The sequence below is a fragment of the Coregonus clupeaformis genome, chromosome 16 (assembly GCF_020615455.1).
Source record: "Coregonus clupeaformis isolate EN_2021a chromosome 16, ASM2061545v1, whole genome shotgun sequence".
NCBI classification, from domain to species: Eukaryota; Metazoa; Chordata; class Actinopteri; order Salmoniformes; family Salmonidae; genus Coregonus; species Coregonus clupeaformis.
The window spans coordinates 51552247-51571841 of NC_059207.1; the positions used below are offsets into that span (position 1 = coordinate 51552247).

The 19595-nt window shown below is 45.5% G+C and overlaps 2 protein-coding genes across 4 annotated transcripts; one reads left to right on the forward strand and one right to left on the reverse strand.

Annotated features, from left to right (window-relative positions):
• Window positions 1–213: 213 nt before the first annotated feature.
• On the reverse strand, window positions 214–14295 carry LOC121585089 (hexokinase-4). 3 transcript variants are annotated; one of them, XM_041901446.2, is made up of 10 exons: window positions 14179–14295; window positions 9800–9962; window positions 9365–9519; window positions 9105–9224; window positions 8871–8966; window positions 8621–8720; window positions 2854–3037; window positions 1520–1675; window positions 1118–1351; window positions 214–1006 (listed from the first exon to the last, which is right to left on the reverse strand). In XM_041901446.2, the coding sequence occupies exons 1-10, from the start codon at window positions 14179–14181 to the stop codon at window positions 859–861; spliced, it is 1359 nt and encodes a 452-aa protein (XP_041757380.1). In that variant the 5' UTR covers window positions 14182–14295; the 3' UTR covers window positions 214–858. The 3 variants fall into 3 exon arrangements, with proteins under 3 accessions (XP_041757380.1, XP_041757379.1, XP_041757378.1); XM_041901445.2 differs by lacking the exon at window positions 14179–14295 and adding an exon at window positions 13661–13759; XM_041901444.1 differs by lacking the exon at window positions 14179–14295 and adding an exon at window positions 10663–10863.
• A 1333-nt stretch (window positions 14296–15628) lies between these two features.
• LOC121585090 (synaptobrevin homolog YKT6) lies at window positions 15629–18194 on the forward strand. The gene is made up of 8 exons (XM_041901447.2): window positions 15629–15806; window positions 16086–16293; window positions 16577–16659; window positions 16754–16854; window positions 17018–17122; window positions 17302–17367; window positions 17554–17655; window positions 17859–18194. The coding sequence occupies exons 2-8, from the start codon at window positions 16190–16192 to the stop codon at window positions 17892–17894; spliced, it is 597 nt and encodes a 198-aa protein (XP_041757381.1). The 5' UTR covers window positions 15629–15806; window positions 16086–16189; the 3' UTR covers window positions 17895–18194.
• Window positions 18195–19595: the final 1401 nt, after the last annotated feature.

The window sequence follows — 19595 nt, forward strand, 5'->3', positions numbered from 1 at the left end:
ATAACATGTTACCCATGAGTATGGCTGTAGTTTACAGTTCTATTTAGTTGCATTTGGTGGAAACGTTGTGTGCGTTATTCATTTTACTGAACAGAAACAGAGACTTGACAGTTCGTTATGACAGCAGAGCATGTGGTCACGTACAGCAAAGCCACTTCTATTATTTGGCCCCTTCCTTTTCAAGGATGATAGACACACAAAAAATACATTCAATCTTTTTATGTTTCAGCAACTTTATTTACAACAACAAAAAAATCACATTACGAAGCACATTCTCGTTCTTAGATATACATATTAGGAATTAAGACCTTTACGCTCATCACAGATACATAGCTTTTATAAATACAATTTCCCACGAACAGTAAATGAAAGACTACACTGCAATACATTTGTAACGGACAATCCTTTAGTTTTAAATTATATACGGTAGCATCTCTGGATTAAACAGACAGCATCAAACAAAAAAACACACTGACGTTATAAATCAATGCCAATCCTTTTCACATGAACATTATATTACAGTATTAATCAAGCTTCAAACACCTGCAATCAGTGGAAGCTTGAGAACATGTTTAAACAAGGGTTCAGGACTTGCTGTGACATACCACCTATGCATTGTGGGACTGCAGCGAATTTACAGAGGCTCCTCGGTTCAAAAACACATCTGTATAATACTGTTCACAGGGAAAAGTACTGATTTAATCTGTCTCTGTGTTTTCTATGTTGTGTGTGCTGTGTGGTGGGGTTCTTTTTATGTACAGTGAGTTATTCACACACATATCTCTCACCAATGAGGAGTGAGGCTTTACTCTGTGAAAGCTTCAAGAGGAGGCCAGAGCTGGGAGGCTGTTAAGACTCTCACGGTGTCAGGATGCACGCTGCCATCTTACAGGCTACTGCCGAGATAAGTGCCGCCCCCCGGCCACTCCCTTCTTCTGATTGGATGAAGGTGATGTCACAGTGAGGCGTCAGCTCCCGTACAACTTTGTGGAACCTGTCCTGGAAACTGTGGAGGGAGATTAATATCAGGGTTAGAATAAAAAGCATGACATCGTCACTAGATATGACTAACATTATTTGTATGTTATAGACTTGGTGACTCCTCCCCCCTCCTCACCAGGGGTGGAGTTTGTAGACGGAGCCGTCGATGCCCACAGTGATCTTCAGCACCTCCTGGCTGCGGCGTTCTCTCATGCGGTTGATGACACCGGCTAACCCTGCCCCACACATGTGTGCTGCCCGCGTGGACACGCTCTCACAAGCTAGACGCACTATGTCACAGTCCAGCTCCGACGGCAACACGCCCAGTGTAGACAGGATGTTGTAGATCTGCTTCCTGTCTCCAGAGTCACTGAGGAACACACAGGGAGAGAACACACACTTAAGACTTACTGAGGGAAGCTTTACTGTCTCGGACAGAAGACAGTCACTGACACAAAGAGTTGTAACTGTGTTGATGTCATTGTAATAGTGTTGGCAGTTGTAATTCTAATTTCATTGTTGTGTTATGACCCCAAACCTCTCTATCTGGGAGACGTAGCGTGTCTCAAAGCTGCCACGAGTCTTCAGTAGGTCAGAGGCCTCTCCGTTAAACAGCAGCTCCTCGTTCACCAGCTTCAACAATACCAGCCTCACCAGCTCTCCCATGTACTTCCCACTGATCAACTTCTCATAGCTACAGAGCGATGGAGGGGAGGGGGGAGAGGAAGGTAGAGAGAGGGAGGGAGAAGGGAGGGGAGAAGGGAGAGTTGAGGGAGGCAGCGGGGCAGAGCATGTGGATGGAGAAAGAGAGAAAAATAGTTATGCGTCACACAACACGTGAAACGACATCCCTATCATCATCATTTCCCAGCTAGGCCGGGGAGAAACAAGAAAGAGAGAGATTGAAAAGCAGGAGAGCAATCTCTCCGTCTCGCTGTCGCTGTGGAGCGGAGAGAGAGATAAAGTGCTAGGGTGAGTGAGGCTCAGCTCAGCGGTTGCCTGTGTGAAGGGGCTGTCAGAGCAGACGGTAAACAGCCATTAGCCTGGCTGACATTAGCTAGCGCTGGACAGGAGCTCATTAATCTGACCCTGGTGTATAGAGACTGGGATGCCACTAGCCACGGCTTGGAAAACAAGAGAGTTACCTAGTGACCACATATAGGCTGCAGGTTAGTGTCAGGTGAGTGTCGTAGACAGGTGAGAGAGAGAACGAGAGAGAGAGAGAGAGAGAGAGAGAGAGAGAGAGAGGCACGTTTCCACCTGTGCTCATCCTCAGTGTGGTAGACAGGTGAGAGAGAGAACGAGAGAGAGAGAGAGAGAGAGAGAGAGAGAGAGAGAGAGAGAGAGAGAGAGAGAGAGAGAGAGAGAGGCACGTTTCCACCTGTGCTCATCCTCAGGCTGCATATAGCTCAGTTGGTAGAGCATGGCGCTTGCAACGCCAAGGTTGTGGGTTTGTTTCCCACGGGGGGCCAGTATGAAAATGTATGCACTCACTAACTGTAGGTCGCTCTGGATAAGAGCATCTGCTAAATGACTAAAATTTTAAATGTAATGTGCATTGTGTCATAGAAAGTACAGCTCTTTCAGAAACTCTCCAGACTCTCACATACTTTGAGCTTCTAAGAATGGACACATTTATACATGTCTGGATACACATGCAGACAATACTGCACAAGAGAAACTAGGTACTACCACAAATAGAACGATAATAATAATAATAATAATAATATGCCATTTAGCAGACGCTTTTATCCAAAGCGACTTACAGTCATGTGAGTTTTATCACCAGTGGAGAATGTAACACCCCCTAAACTTAGGAAGCCCTAATTAGGTCATTGTGCTGAGATAGACAGAGTAAGGCCCAGAACTCACAGTTGTTGTCCAGGGTTGAGTGATGTCTCATCCACCACCCTGTCGTACTCCAGTCTAAACTCCTCCAGCTCTCCGTTGGCTCCGAAGGCCCCCCACTCTGTGTTCACACACATCCTCCCCTCTTCCCCCTCCACCAGCTCCACTGTCCGCATCTCCTCCATGTAACAAGCGTTACACCCAGTACCTGGGGACAGGACAATGGTCATATTACATTTGATTTGTTGTAACGATCCCGGCAGTCTGAGTCGGGTCCTGTCTGTGGACTAGTTTTTCTGCTCGGGATCTCCAGTTTCCCGAGGGTTCTGGAACGCTCCGGGGAGCTCTCTTGATTTCCGCACCTGCATCCCATCTGCAATCTGCACACCTGGTCCTGATCATCACCCTTCTTAGGCTCTGGCCTAACATCCATTCCCTGCCGGATCGTTAGCCATGAACAGTAGGTTTACCAGAGTATCAGTCTTAGAGCTTCTAGCGGTAGTTTTGTTGTTTTTGCACCTTGTTGGTTTGTTGTTTACTTACCTCCGTTTTGTTCCATCTGCAGTCACTCGTCCGGAACCTTCATCCAACCTCTGCCTGGTGGTCGGCGGCTGCCGAGCCATGATGGGATCAACCACTGCACCCCCAACAACTAATCAACGCCGCCCGCTCTGTTCCCTGGATTATTCAGCATCACTCTTGAATTTGTAAATAAACACTCACCTTCGTTTCAACTTACCTTGTCCTGGTCTGCTTCTGGGTTCTGGCTTTGTAACTCGTGACAGAACGATCCGGCCAGTAATGAACCCAGCGGACCTGGACTCTGTTCGCCATGCCATTACCCATCAGGAGAAGATGTTGGGCCATCATAGCACGGTACTACAGGAGATCGCGTTGTCAGTTCGGGAACCTTTCTACCGGTCTGACGGAGGTCCAGAACCAACGCAAGAGTCCGGTGGAGGATCCACTACCGGTTTCACCCATCTCGCCTGCCGCTTCTGGAGCTGTGTCCTTCCGTGAGCCCAAGGTTCCGACGCCGGATAAATATGAGGGGGAGCTGGGAAGATGCCGTTCCTTCCTTATGCAGTGTGGATTAGTGTTCGATCTACAGCCCTACTCTTATGCCACAGACAAGGCTAGGATAGCCTTTGTGATTGAGTTGCTGCGTGGTCGAGCGCTGGAGTGGGCTTCAGCCGTTTGGGAACGACAGGATCCCCTGCATGGCTTCATACCAGGGGTTCACGGCCGAGATGAGGAAGCTCTTCACCATTCCGTCCGAGGGAGGGACGCAGCTAGGCGCCTGTTTCGCTTCGCCAAGGAACTCGCAGCGTGGCCGACTTCGTGATCGAGTTCAAGACGTTGGCTGTGGAGAGTGGGTGGAATGAGGAGTCTCTGCAAGCGGCCTTTACCAGGGTCTGTCGGAGCAGCTCAAGGATGAGTTGATCTCCTATCCGGAGCCTAGTGACCTGGACAGCTTGGTAGCCTTGTCTATTCGGGTGGATAATCGAGTCCGAGAGCGAAGGAGGGAGAAGCAATGGGTTCCGTCCAACCGATCAGCTTCTCAGGTTCCAGTCGGGTCGGGTGGTGGACCAGAACACGTCGATCATTCTCCACCACAAAGGATTAGTGGAGAGGTCCTCTCTCCCGATTCTGAACCCATGCAAGTGGGGGGCGGCACGGGTTAACCAAGGAGGAGCGTCAACATAGACGTAAGACCAACTGCTGCCTCTACTGTGGTAGCTCGGGACATTACATCTCCACTTGTTCCCGGCGGTCGTCAAACTGCCCGGCTCGCTAAAGTTGGGAGGACTTTTAGCGAGCCAGTTTCAACCTCTCAGTACCTCTGTCAGACCCGTTTCCCGGCTACCCTTGTGAACAGGAATCAGAGCTTAGCGATTAACGCTTTTATCGATTCAGGTGCCGATGGAAGCTTTCTTGATGCCGAGTTGGTGGAACAGCTGGGGGCTTTCCAAGGAGCAATTGCCGGAAGCCATTGAAGCGACCACTCTGAACGGCAGTAGTCTGGCACGTATCACGATGAGGACTGAACCGGTTAAGATGCTGTTGTCGGGAATCATTCGGAGATGATTTCATTCTTCATTCTGCCGTCTTCCCATGTTCCTCTGGTCCTTGGATACCCCTGGCTGAAGGAACACAATCCCACGTTCGATTGGGTGACGGGCAAGGTAACGAGTTGGAGCCTTGATTGTCATGCTAACTGTCTCAAGACTGCCTGTCCCCATTCGGTTCCCAGTCAGGTGATTGAGGCTAAACCCCCCAGATTTGTCCCTGGTTCCCGAGACATATCACGATTTGGGGAAAGTGTTCAGTAAGCAGAAGGCTCTGTCACTCCCCTCCCCACCGACCATATGATTGTGCCATCAACCTGTTCCCTGGAGCTGTCTACCCCAAGGGAAGGTTATACAGTATCTCCGCCCTGAACGTGAGGCTTTGGAGACCTACATCAAGGGAGTCCCTAGCTGCTGGTCTCGTTCGTCCCTCGTCATCACCCCTGGGGGCAGGATTCTTCTTTGTGGGTAAGAAGGATGGCTCTCTTCGACCGTGTATTGATTATCGGGGGTTGAATGACATCACGGTCAAGAACAAGTATCCCCTGCCCTTGATGAGTTCTGCCTTCGACTCCTTACAGGGTGCTACGGTGTTCACCAAGCTAGACCTACGCAATGCGTATCACATGGTCCGGATCAGAGAGGGAGACGAGTGGTTGACGGGTTTCAATACACCGATGGGTCACTTCGAGTATCAGGTGATGCCGTTTGGACTGACCAATGCTCCAGCGGTATTCCAGAGTATGGTGAACGACGTCCTGAGAGATATGATCGGCCTCTTTGTGTTTGTTTACCTGGATGACATTCTGATCTTCGAAGGAACCTTCCGACCACGTCCAGCATGTCCGGCAGGTTCTGCAGCGATTGTTGGAGAATCGCCTGTTCGTGAAGGCCGAGAAGTGCGAGTTTCACGCCCACCACGACATCCTTTCTCGGGTACATCATCTCCAGGGGAGAGATTAGGATGGACCAGAGAAGGTTAGGAGCGGTTCTGGAATGGGCCCAGCCCGGTACGAGATTGCAGCTCCAGAGATTTTTGGGGTTTGCGAATTTCTACCGCAGATTCATCCGGGATTACAGCCGTGTGGCTGCTCCGTTAACTGCCTTGACTTCCAGTATCAGGAGCTTCAAGTGGAACCGAGGCGGATCGAGCGTTTCTGGATTTGAAGAGGCGATTCACCAACGCACCGATTCTCTCTCAACCGGACACGGCCCGTCAGTTCGTCGTTGAAGTGGACGCGCGTCTGATGTGGGAGTTGGCGCCATCCTGTCGCAGCGATGCTCCACGGACAGTAAACTCCATCCCTGCGCCTACTACTCTCGTCGCCTTTCGCCTGCGGAGAGGAATTACGATGTGGGTAACCGGGAGCTTCTCGCGTGAAACTTGCCTTGGAGGAGTGGCGCCACTGGTTGGAGGGGGCGGAGCAACCGTTTATTGTCTGGACGGACCACAAGAATCTTGCTTACGTGCAATCGGGTTAGACGTCTCAACTCCCCGTTCAGGCCAGGTGGTCGTTGTTTTTCGGACGATTCAATTTTTTCCCTGACGTTCCGACCTGGATCTAAGAACGGCAAGGCGGACGCCTTGTCTCGGATGTTCTCCAAGACGGAGGAGAGTGGGTCCAAGACCGAGACAATTCTCCCCGGAACTGCGTCGTGGGAGCTGTTAGGTGGAAGATTGAGGAGGAGGTGATGGCGGCTCTTCGGACGCAGCCCGGTCCCGTCACGGTCCACCCGGTCGGTTGTTTGTGCCTGAGTCGGTTCGTTCTGCGGTCCTCAAATGGTCCCACGCCAGCAAGATGGCTTGTCACCCTGGCGTGGCTCGGACGATGGCGTTTCTTCGCAGACGCTTTTTGGTGGCCTGCCATGGCCGAGGATACTCGGGGTTATGTTGCTGCCTGTCCAGTGTGTGCGCAGAATAAGGGTACCAATCGGCCCAGCTCTGGACTACTTCACCCCCTTCCTATTCCCGGCGACCATGGTCGCATCTGGCCCTGGACTTTGTCACTGGGTTGCCCGCTTCTGAGGGGAACACGGTCGTTCTGACTATCGTGGACAGATTCAGCAAGTTCGCCCACTTTGTGCCAATTGCCAAGCTTCCCTCTGCCTCGGAGACGTCCGAGATCCTGGTTAGGGAGGTTTTCAGGGTCCACGGGTTGCCCAGTGATATCGTTTCCGACCGTGGCCCTCAGTTTACCTCTGCTGTCTGGAAGTCCTTCTGTTTGGCCATTGGAGCTACAGTCAGTCTCACATCTGGTTTTCACCCCCAATCTAATGGTCAGGCGGAGAGAGCCAACCAGAAGATGGAATCCACGCTACGCTGCCTGGCCTCTTCCAACCCCACCTCCTGGGTCTCTCAGTTGCCTTGGGTTGAGTATGCCCACAATACTCTCCCTACATCTGCCACTGGGATGTCTCCCTTCCAGTGCCTGTATGGCTACCAACCTCCCTTGTTCCCTTCTCAGGAGAAGGAGCTCTCAGTGCCTTCTGTTCAGGCCCATATTCGATCGTTGCCACCGGACCTGGCATCGGGCCAGAAAGGCACTCCTTAGAGTTTCGGACCGTATCAGCTCCAGGCGAATCGTCGCCGGATCCCCGCTCCCACCTACACCATCGGAGATAGGGTCTGGTTGGCCACACGGGATCTTCCTTTACGGACTGAGTCTAGGAAGTTGTTACCGAAGTTCATTGGTCCGTTTGTGGTGGAGAAGGTGATCAATCCGGTGGCAGTTCGACTCAAACTCCCGAGGACGCTCAGAGTCCATCCCACCTTTCATGTCTCCTGCCTCAAGCCTGTTTTCCTCAGTCCTCTGTTGCCTCCTCCGCCTCCTCCTCCTCCTCCTCGGATGATCGGAGGTGGTCCTGCCTACACGGTGCGACGATCATGGATTCCAGACGGGCGGGGCCGGGGTTTCCAGTATCTCGTGGACTGGGAGGGGTATGGTCCTGAAGAGAGGAGTTGGATTCCGCGGCGACAGATCCTAGATGCTGACCTCATCCGTGACTTCTACCGCCTCCATCCTGGCGCTCCGGGGAGTCCGCCCGGTGGCGTTGGTCGGAGGGGGGTACTGTAACGATCCCGGCAGTCTGAGTCGGGTCCTGTCTGTGGACTAGTTTTTTCTGCTCGGGATCTCCAGTTTCCCGAGGGTTCTGGAACGCTCCGGGGAGCTCTCTTGATTTCCGCACCTGCATCCCATCAGCAATCTGCACACCTGGTCCTGATCATCACCCTTCTTAGGCTCTGGCCTAACATCCATTCCCTGCCGGATCGTTAGCCATGAACAGTAGGTTTACCAGAGTATCAGTCTTAGAGCTTCTAGCGGTAGTTTTGTTGTTTTTGCACCTTGTTGGTTTGTTGTTTACTTACCTCCGTTTTGTTCCATCTGCAGTCACTCGTCCGGAACCTTCATCCAACCTCTGCCTGGTGGTCGGCGGCTGCCGAGCCATGATGGGATCAACCACTGCACCCCCAACAACTAATCAACGCCGCCCGCTCTGTTCCCTGGATTATTCAGCATCACTCTTGAATTTGTAAATAAACACTCACCTTCGTTTCAACTTACCTTGTCCTGGTCTGCTTCTGGGTTCTGGCTTTGTAACTCGTGACATTTGTGTGTCGTATTACAGACAAATACCAACATAGTTGGCTTTAAAGAGAGGTAGAGAGATGGTAGGTAACAGGAGATAAGTGGATGTGTGTGTGCGTGTGTGTGCGTCCTTACCCACAATCATTCCCACTTCACAGCTGCGGTCCTCATAGTAACAGGATATCATGGTAGCAACTGTATCGTTCACCATGGCAACAACGTCCATCTCAAAGTCCTGAAGAGTAAAGGAACATTTCAGTACGGCTCTATTTGCATGAATCTCCTACGCATGTTTTACAAATGTATCATAGCATATCTATCACAGCATATATATTATTCTATGTATCAGAAACATAGAATACTAATCCTGAAGTGACAATCCTACCCCTCTCCTCTTGATGGCATCTCTCAGTAGTCCCACCACGTTGTTACCCTCTGCTCCAGACGCCTTGAACCCTTTGGTCCAGTTCAGTAGGATGCCCTGGGGGGAACACAGAGGGTTAGGGTTGGTAGCAGGGCTCAGACACTAACTCAGATACTCAGATAGTCACTCGCAGGTCAAATCTCTAATCTGAAGTCTCTAACACTGGGCAGGTCTTGTACTTAGTCCATCTCAAACCTTGTCTATGTTCTCGTGTCGTACAGGAAAGGAGAATGTGAAACCCAGAGGAAGCTTCTTGTGCTTGATGTGTTGTCTGTTCAGGAAGTCTGATATACACTCTGCAATGTAGTCAAAGAGCTGAGAAGAGAGGGGATGGAGGGAAAAGGAGAAAGGGAGAGAGAGGATGGTGAGGCATGATGATTTATGGGAGACACTGATTACACTAGTCAACACAGTGCAGTTCTGAGTGAACCCTTCTAAGTACACTGCACTCTCACCATCTCAGCCGTGCCTGTCATGGCGTCCTCTGGGATGGAGTACATCTGGTGTTTGGTCTCCACCTTCCATCCCCTCTCCTCATCCTCCCCCACCTTCACCAACATCACACGGAAGTTAGTCCCCCCCAGGTCCAGGGCCAGGAAATCACCAACCTCTGACAAAGCGCAACACACAGAAGGGTGTCATATAAGATCACACACACACACACAGCAGGGGTTTCTGGAATAAGAATATTTTTCTATCTCATTGTGGCATATCTTATTTTTTTTAAGGCACTACAAATTGAATATAAAATAAATCTAATAAGAAATGTAATGTTCGTTCATGTGCCATCACTCTCATTAATTCCCATTTAGTACAAATAGCCTAGTTATCATGCATTTACATTGTTATTTCACAAGAAAGCATTGAATAAATGAGGTATATGCCTCTACCTGATCCCTCAGGGGTAGAACAGACGTAGGTGGGCAGCATTTTGACACTGGCCTCCTGGTGCGTCTCTACGCGCAGTCCCCGGTCCATCTCCCTCATCATCCTCTTCATTACCTCCTTCAACTGCTCCTTCTTCAGCCTGAACTCCGACAGGATCTGCTCCACCTGGGGAGGAAAGGACGAACAGGGTCACAGCAAGCCCCCACAAATAACCATCATACTATTCAGTCATGGAATACCTTTAGAATAGAATAGAATAACATTATTTCCCCAAGGGAACTTAAGGTGTGGCATTTCTCAAGTCCAAGGACACTTTACATACGCACGTCATAAATAGAGTACAGAACTCAAAGCACAGTAAAGTAAAGTGTGAAAAAATGACAGTAAGGGTAAGGATAATGAAGATCTATTTAATGTTTAACTTCAGCCCTTTCTCTCTCTATTTTTATTCATCTAAAATGTCATCTGTGGAAACAGAAACATTGAAATCAAATAAAAAATGTAATAAATTGAAAGAGATGGTGTTATGGTTGCTCTGAATTACATTTCACCACCAAGATACAGTTTCATCCAGGTATTTCACAAATAGGACAAAGTAGTAAACTAAACATCTGACAAAGCTTCTCACCCATAACTTCCTCTCAAACAACATGGAGCAGTATGTGTGTGAAGACTTGAGTTAATTCAGACAACATTCATGCAGAGTAGAAAGTCCAATTATAAACATTATTAAGGCAATAATGTACAAATCAACTCAAGTAACCCAACCCAAACAAGATTATTCAGAGGTTCAGACCTAGACTGGAGACCAAAACTAGACTATTCAGAAATTCGGACCTAAACTCTTCAGAAATGTGTATCTTACCATGAGGACTGTCTCTAGCACAGTGCTAAGGATACAAGGCATCGTCCCCATCTGGCCCGTGTAGGAGTTGATGCACAGCATCTTGTCTAGCTTTCTAAATCACTTGCCGTGTGTAGTGGTGTGTGGTGAGTGTGTGTCTGGCATGAGTGTGTGTGTGTGTGTATGCAGAGTCAGTGAACTGTAAATGCAGTTGAATGAGGACCTCAGCTGTTTTTATGCTCTGGTAAAGTGGGCTGGCCGGAGAAGATGGCGGCCCACACAAAGGCCCACCCCCTAACCCTTCATCCCATCTGGCCAAGGACATGTGGTCAGATGATATCTACGATATGTAAGACAATATGACCCTAGTAATACTGCAAAGTGTTATGTTTGGGGCAAATCCAATACAACACATTACTGAGTACCACTTTCCATATTTTCAAGTATAGTGGTGGATGTATCATGTTATGGGTATGCTTGTAATCGTTAAGGACTTGGTAGTTTTTCAGGATAAAAAATCAACAGAATGGAGCTAAGCACAGGGAAAATCCTAGAGGAAAACCTGATTCAGTCTTCTTTCCACCAGACACTGGGAGATGAATTCACCTTTCAGCAGGACAATAACCTAAAACACAAGGACAAATCTACACTGGAGTTCCTTACCAAGAAGACAGTGAATGTTCCTGCGTAGCCTAGTTACAGAGTTGACATTAATCTGCTTGAAAATCTATGGCAAGACCTGAAAATGGTTGTCTAGCAATTATCAACAACCAATTTGACAGAGCTTGACGAATTTTGAAAAGAATAATGGGCAAATGTTGAACAATACAGGTGTGGAAAGCTCTTAGAGACTTAACCAAAAGGCTCACAGCTGTAATCACTGCCAACAGTGATTCTAACATGTATTGACTTAGGGGGTTGAATACTTATCTAATCAAGATATATTAGTGTTTTATTTTTCATATTATTTTTTAGAAATGTTCAAAATGTTCTTCCACTTTGACATTACAGAGTATTTTGTGTAGATCGTTTACATTTAAAAAAATAATTAAATCTATTTTAATCCCACTTTGTAACACAACAAAATGTGGAAAAAGTCAAGGGGTGTGAATACTTTCTGAAGGCACTGTACCTTGCAACAATATAGAATGTGAATTATCACCACAGGTCAATTTGAACCGCAAAGTATTGGAGTGACCAAATCTTTCACATGTGTAATGACAAACCCAAAAGCAGGCAAAAAAAAAAGAAACCTAATCAGATAGGGTAAAGTTGATCTAAACTAAAACCTCTGAAAAGACATACAGCTAACTATTACCGTTGCTATTCAACAGAATTTCTAGTACCAGTAGCCTTCGTTAATTTCCACTCTGTATCCATGTGATGGCATGAATGACCTGACTTGAAGGTTTGTCTGTTTAGTAGAATGGGTAACATGGTCATTTGACCTTGGTCATTAACATAGAAAATTCATAGATTACTGTCTTTGCTTAGAAAACGTGGCAAAGGTGTGACCTATTTCATTGGATTCAACAGAAGCCTCTCACAAGCACATGATTTACAGTAGACCTGTATATGTGTACCTACAGTCCTAAGATATCTTCACATTAGGGAGGCAGATCAGACACTGGTATAAAGAGTGTAATATTGCTGTATTCAAAGTCTTAGTCATTGTTTAACTAGATCAATATTAGATGTCAAAGCATCTAAATTTAGCGCACTGCAAAGTTGAATGGCCGATAAAATCAATAATGAAGCGTTGTAGCCAAAGGTCTCCTGTGCTTATCACCCAGAAAGGTTTAATTTTAGACATGACCGATGGTACTGTGTCAAAAAACGCTCCAAAAATAGCTGTGGTGACCCTTTCCTGAATGGCCTGATCTCCTGGTTTCAGAGTAAATGCAACAGTCACCCTTACCAACAGGCTGACGAACACTGTGTCAACTACAACTCGCCTTATCAGGAGATTAATCATGGATTTAATTTAAATAGCGCTTTAATTTATCTAGCACTTACAGGAAGAATCTCAAAGACAAAAACCAGAATTAGCTAAGTTAATTGGTAGTTCATGCATGAACAAAGCTGCCTGAACAAAGATCTTCCATGGAGGCTGGCACAAGTCCAGATGATATATGACTCGGCCTGTCTCCACAATAATAAGAGATTGAGTTCATTCAAACATTCCTTATTCTTTATCAGTATAATATTGTGTAATAAATCATTGTACTGTATTATGAATTCAAACATGAAGAATATGTTTTATTGTGTGTAAAGTTCAATTTAATAGCCCCCCCAACATGCACATCTGCAACATAAGTCAGAAAAGAGGTGATTACCTTAATTCTACCTGCCTGTATAACCCTGGGCAATTATGCTATAGGTGTTACTGTAACACACACACACAGGCACATGCATGCTGCTGTTTGACAAATCCATCCATGTTTGATTTGTGTCAGGTCTTTTTGTGGATGGAACTTGAATGTGTGCCAAGTACTTCTCCATAGCTGATTATGATGGCTAATTTAACCCAGTTAGAGCTCTCCTACTGTGCTGTTTGCTGAGATAGCCTGATGGAGGCGATGGCCTGATGGGCGAGGCTTCCATCCACCTGCCTCACTCCTCAGATAAGACCACTGACTAAACCACCCACTTTTTCATCATGAAAACTGTCTACAGTCATTCAGCTAACACATCCACCTTCTCAAAATCAAAATATGGCGAGTCATCTCTCAAAAGTAAAACAAAAATAGTACTACTTGTACAATGCCACATTTAGAATGCTAAATGCTGTAGGCAAGTCAATCTAAATAGCCTAATAATTCATTTTTCATATTCACCTTATCTGATACACTGTTTCATGCTTTCATGGACTTTTGCTAAAACTCGGTTTGCTAGAAAGTAGGGTTTTCCCTTGCCCTGGAATGAGGTGAGATTTCTGAGACTTTCTAAATAGGGCAACTTAAAGGGGCCCTTCAGGGAATCTTCCATTACATGGATAAGATTATCACAATATTTTTACCTTATCCATCGTATGAGGATCCATATCATACATGTCCTGCCGGTCATGGGTGCTGTCTGCTGTGGAATTTAAGCGTGTTGTCTAGTTGGGCTACAAGAGCAGGTTAAAAAGTAGCGGTTTGTCTTGAAGGTGCTACATAAAGAACGTAGAAACCGTGAAGATAAATATTAAACTTAAAATTAATCTGTGAATACAGGCCTATTGAACGTGTTTGACAAGTGTCCAAATCATTTATGTCCAACCAGTTCCTCAGTGGTCAACATTTTGTCTGCTGTTAGGCTAGTTATTCTGTAAAATAATACACACTATAGGCCAATATAAATAAACAAACACTATTTCAGTTAAAAGTGTTCACTCAAATGCCTGGAAAAGTCTGTATAGGCTAGTCCTAAATAAATAAAAAATCTTCATTCGTGCGCTTTTGCAGTTCATGACGCATCCACTGCGGCCATCAATAACAGAAGTGCACTGGCCAAAAGCAAACTCTTCAACCTCAGATGAAATCAAGTCCTTCTCACCATGATCCTCAGATCCAAAAATGTAGCAGTAACATTCGAATAATCTCCATCCAAGTAACCTCAATGTGTATCCAAAAATAAATGTTGTATTGCTTTTCCATTTGAGAAAACAATATCACATTCACCTCCAAAGCTCTCAGCCTACATCTCATTAACTAGACGGCAATTTGTTCTCAATATCTATGGCAACCAAAACGATCCTATTAAAGGGGGGGAAAACACCCCTCATCCTGCCACAACCAACCCGTCAACAGATGCTCACAATAGCTTTCCTTCACTGTCTCCATGCCCAACATTTTCAATCCGCTGCCCTGGGAGTCAATAATTTATCTGCACACTTCTAGTATGGAAAACACTTAGCACTGAGTTAAGTGGCCAGGAGGAAATTGTTAAATGAAGCAAAATTACTTAGGAAAACAACGAATGAGGGTGGTGAGAAATCGGAAATGGCAAAGCCTATACCCGGTCTATAGGTCACTGTCTATTTAAGAATGAGAATATGCCTCACACATGCAATACAATTTACGGGAGCCTACTATTTTTTTATTTGAGGAGAAGTGTGATGTGTAAAGGCCTATTGAAACCAATTACAACAATGTTGACTGTCAACACTCCAAATATGTTTTTGCTATCATTCCGTGCCCCAGGTGAATTGGAGTTGATGACAACGCAAAGACTGTCAATAACCTACAGAACTTGAGACAAACACATGCAGTTTTAAGCCATGGAACACTACTTGATTGGCCATTGAGCCACCGGCAGCTATTGCGCTCCTAATTCTGTCTGTACAAATAGTACAAATATTTCAGACACACCCCCTGATTTATAGCTCTACCACCAGCGCTTAGATTTACCATTGCATTAAGTTTGTCAAAATAGAGCCCCAAATGTTTTATATGAGGCGACAGTACAGAATGTCACATTTTATTTGAGGGTATTTTCATGTATGTCTGTTTTACCGTTTAGAAATTAAAGTACTTTTTGTATCTTGAGGCTCCCTGCCGCCTATGTTGTTGACACGTTACAATAGGCCTATAGAAAAAATAAATACGTGAAAACACTAGGCATCATCATTTAGGCCAGTACCTATAGTTGACTATTTGTTATATAGTCACAAATAGATCTGTAAAATGGGTTGGGCGGCTGGGATTGTAGATAATATAGGAAATAAGAATAGCCTACCTGCTGCTGGCTGACATTGTGAAGACTAGGCCTATGCATATATCAGTTATAAAAACAAAATATACATTGTGTCCCATGTATTTGCATGATTTTTTTATATTTTTTTTCCGCTCAGCAAATATACGTAAAAAAAATTCTGACTGTAAGCCTACACGCAACACAACATTTGCTTTATTTGGCCTATGCTTACTTTTTTCATACCTCAAGCACAAGTGATCTGGAAGTAGGAAATGTACACAGAATTGTGATGAGGCCGTGTTGCATTCCGGAACAATTATCCTGTGGGACATTGCTTCAATCGTTACGTGGTTGGTGTGGCTAAAAGGAAACCAACTGACCATAATACTGATAACAATAGTGAACGATCTGTAGCTAGTTATTATGGAATAATTCAGTTGGTATTTTATTCTCAACAGTTAGCAAACCGTTTAGTGCAGTCTTCTCTGGTAAGTAAGCACGACAAGGGAACTTGAGCCATCGGTGTTGGCACATAGGTTAGCTAACAACAACAATTGTGCTAACGTTAGCTAGCAAGCAAAACAGAGATATGTCGAAAACGGTATCTACATGTCGATTAACGTTAGTCTATCGTGGTAGCGTTAGCTAGTTTAGCAATCGTTTGTATTATAGAATATGTGTGTAGTAGACAGTATGCTATCTTACAGACCGTGGCTAGACGGATGGCTTGGCTCATGTGATTTGAATTTGTGTCCCTTTCTTGACAGGTAAGCATTGAGACCTCTTTGCCTTGGGGTTGTAGTAGTTGTTGATTTTAGGCTGCTGCGCTGGGACACGCCAATCATAACCCTGTGACTGTCTTTGCGTCATCATGAAGCTGTACAGCCTCAGCGTCCTCCACAAAGGAGCGACTAAATCCAACCTCCTCAAATCCGCCTATGACCTCTCCTCCTTCAGCTTCTTCCAGCGCTCCAGGTGGGTCTTCCTCTTGGCACCTTGGTTGGGGTGCATCTCAGTAGTCTAAAGGGGGTTCCTTCCCTCCATCTACACTGATCTGAAGACAGGATTTATGAAAGCAATGTGCGAAGGACTCCGACTAGGCATATACTTCACCTGTCCAGTTCTTGTACATCAGTGCAGATGAAGGCGAAGATGACACCCCTGTCAATAATAATAGCTTATCTTAAACCTGTCATGGGTTTAGACTTCATAAGAAGAACACTGTTTTCACCATTGTCTGTGTGTTTGGTTTTGGCAGTGTCCAAGAGTTCATGACCTTCACCAGCGCCTTGATTGTGGAGCGTTCTGCAGACGGCAGCCGAGCCTCAGTCAAAGAACAAGGTTAAGCCCTGATACATTGGGCTATAACATATGGGAGTTTTTTTATTTGTTATGTGAGGACACACCTATAATTCCTACCCTTTCCTCCCTCTAGGGTACCTGTGCCATGTGTATGTGAGGAATGACAGTCTGAGTGCAGTGGTGATAGCAGACAGCGAGTACCCCCAAAGAGTCGCCTTCACACTACTAGACAAAGTGGGTACACTGCAGAGAGATGCATTACCTCCTTAGCAACAAGTGAAGAATATTACTCTGGCCTGGGTCTTGTTCCTGTCAAGGTTTCTTCCAAAGTTATTGCTCCTCGCCAGGCCCTTTTGGCTTTATGTTTAATGTAATAGATTGATGTTTGATCATGCAGGTGCTAGAGGAGTTTTCCAGGCAAGTGGACAGTATAGACTGGCCATCTGGAAACCCAGACACCATCAACTACAAAGCCCTGGACATCCACCTGGCCAAATACCAGGTACACATGGCGTCCTGTCTCTAAAATAGACACATAACATACATTGCACATGTATGTACAAGTAAATTACTAAATAGATCAATAAAAGAACACTTGAATAACCAACCCTACTTTGAATCTTTCATGTTTCTTCTTGGATGATTGTGAAGGTTTGACAGAATTTGTGTTTTTTTCCTCAGAACCCCAGAGATGCAGATGCGATGACCAAAGTGCAGGCTGAGCTAGACGAGACAAAAATCATTTTGGTGAGACACTTTAGTCGACGCTCCCTTACAACTCCAAAACAGCTCACATAATGGGGAAACTTTAGATAAGCTCATAACATTTTCCCAGTGTAGGAAGCTTGCACTACTGCATGTCAAACACTGTTAGTGCCTGTGGTTGGTAGGATGCTGTATATGAAGTGGACTGTGCTGTGATTGTCTCTGCAGCATAACACCATGGAGTCTCTGTTGGAGAGAGGGGAGAAGCTGGATGATCTGGTACAGAAGTCTGAACACCTGGGGAACCAGTCTAAAGCCTTTTATAAGACTGTGAGTAGTGACTGTGGACTGAGCTCTCCAGTTAAAATAATCACAGCATCTTAGATTAAACATGGGCTACTTTTATCCCAACTTCATTTGCAACACTTTATCAAAACTCTTTATTAAGACTCATTTCCATTACATAGGTAGCCTTCTCAGTGTGAAATTGATATTGCTAATCAGTCACTTTTTCTGTGTTTTCTATCCAACAGGCACGGAAGCAGAACTCATGCTGTGAGGTCATGTGATGTTGCTGGACTGTCCTCTTGGACACGTCTCTCTTGGCCTTTCTACTCATTCTACAACTTCCACTCAGTCTCTGGGAGGTCGGGGGGAGTGGGTGGGATCTCTGGAATCTCTCTACATGCTGACTGGTGGGGGGGAGTTTCATCGGGAAAAAAGATCATACTTATTTGCTTAATTGTAACCGCTCAAAAGGTGTTTTGAGGAGGTTCATAGCCAGCCAGGACGTGGTCAATAATCAATAACGTGTTGATGTATCTTGATGATTTGTTGTTCAAAATGTCTTAAACCGTTTCCTGAATTCAGACTGCATCAGAGTCTTAATCTGAGTTTGATCTCAGCTTTCTGGAAGTTTTGATCTTATGCTTGGCTTTAAAGAAACCCTGACAATCTCCCTCTGTGCTCAATGTAGTAACTCACAGGATCAGCTTGTGATCTCATTAAGGTATGGTAGTGACATCTTATTTCCTCTGTCCAGTAGATGACAGTATTTCCTCACATTCGTAGTTCAGGTATGTTCAATTCTGTATTTAAAGGGCGTCTGTGTAGCCCGGAGTAATTCCATTTAGTGTAATGTGAGTTGAGTGAGCGAAGTGTCTATATAACTGGGACTGAGACAACAGAACTCCATGATCAAATCCTCTGAGTTTGTTTTTAAAGCTCATTTTCACAGGACATTCATTGGATTAGGTTACATATTGTTGTGTTTTGATTAAGGTTACATATTGTTGTGTTGTTGTTCTCAATATGAAGATGTGAAAACTTTGAAACATTCCCAGGTTTTTCAAATTCACAAGTTGATTGGTATTGTAGCACATGCGGATGAGCTTATGTTGAACTAAATGGCGTAGCCTCTACTTATAGAGCAGTGTGTAGTGATGTCTACAGATTCTCATTGATAGACAAAGCCTTATTGAAGTATGGGTTAGATTGAAATCCCCCTACGTATGAGTATGTGTTAGGAAAGTGTCCTATTGGAAGGGCTCCTCGACTTTGTAATCCTTCTAAAGCTTTTTGAATTTTTTTGTGTTTCTAGTCTGGACAAAGTCTTAAGACATGGCCCACGATGAAACAGCCAGGACCCACCCACCAATGGGTTCCTCATTCACAATTAGGTGTCCTGCTGCAGTCTTATGTCTGCAGCTCTGCCCCTTGTTGGCAGTGTGAACATACTACATCTGGATTGGATTTAAACTCTTTACATTTTAGTCATTTAGCAGATGCTCTTATCCAGAGCGACTTACAGTTAGTGAGTGCATACATTTTTCATACTGGCCCCCCGTTGGAAACGAACCCACAACCCTGACGTTGCAAGCGCCATGCTCTACCAACTGAGCTACAGGAGGCTGAATGATCATGACAACACATGTTGGGTAGTTAACTTCACTTTTGGAACAAGGAAATTACCACCTGTGATTATTATTCCATGGGGAGCAATGCTTGTAATGTTTCAGGTAGAAATGTAATGTATAGAACAGACTAGATTCCCTTTTCAGCATAACACTGAATCGTATGTGTTCTACATAAACATTTCTATCAAAGAATTCTGTTTCATTTAACAGGCTCAGCTTTGTGTGCACAACAGGCTCAGCTTTGTGTGCACAACACACTCCTCACAGACATCACTTCTTTCATTGTGATCAGTATTATAACATACACATTTGACTTTGGATGTTTTTTTTAGCAGAAATGGCTTCAGATTTTCA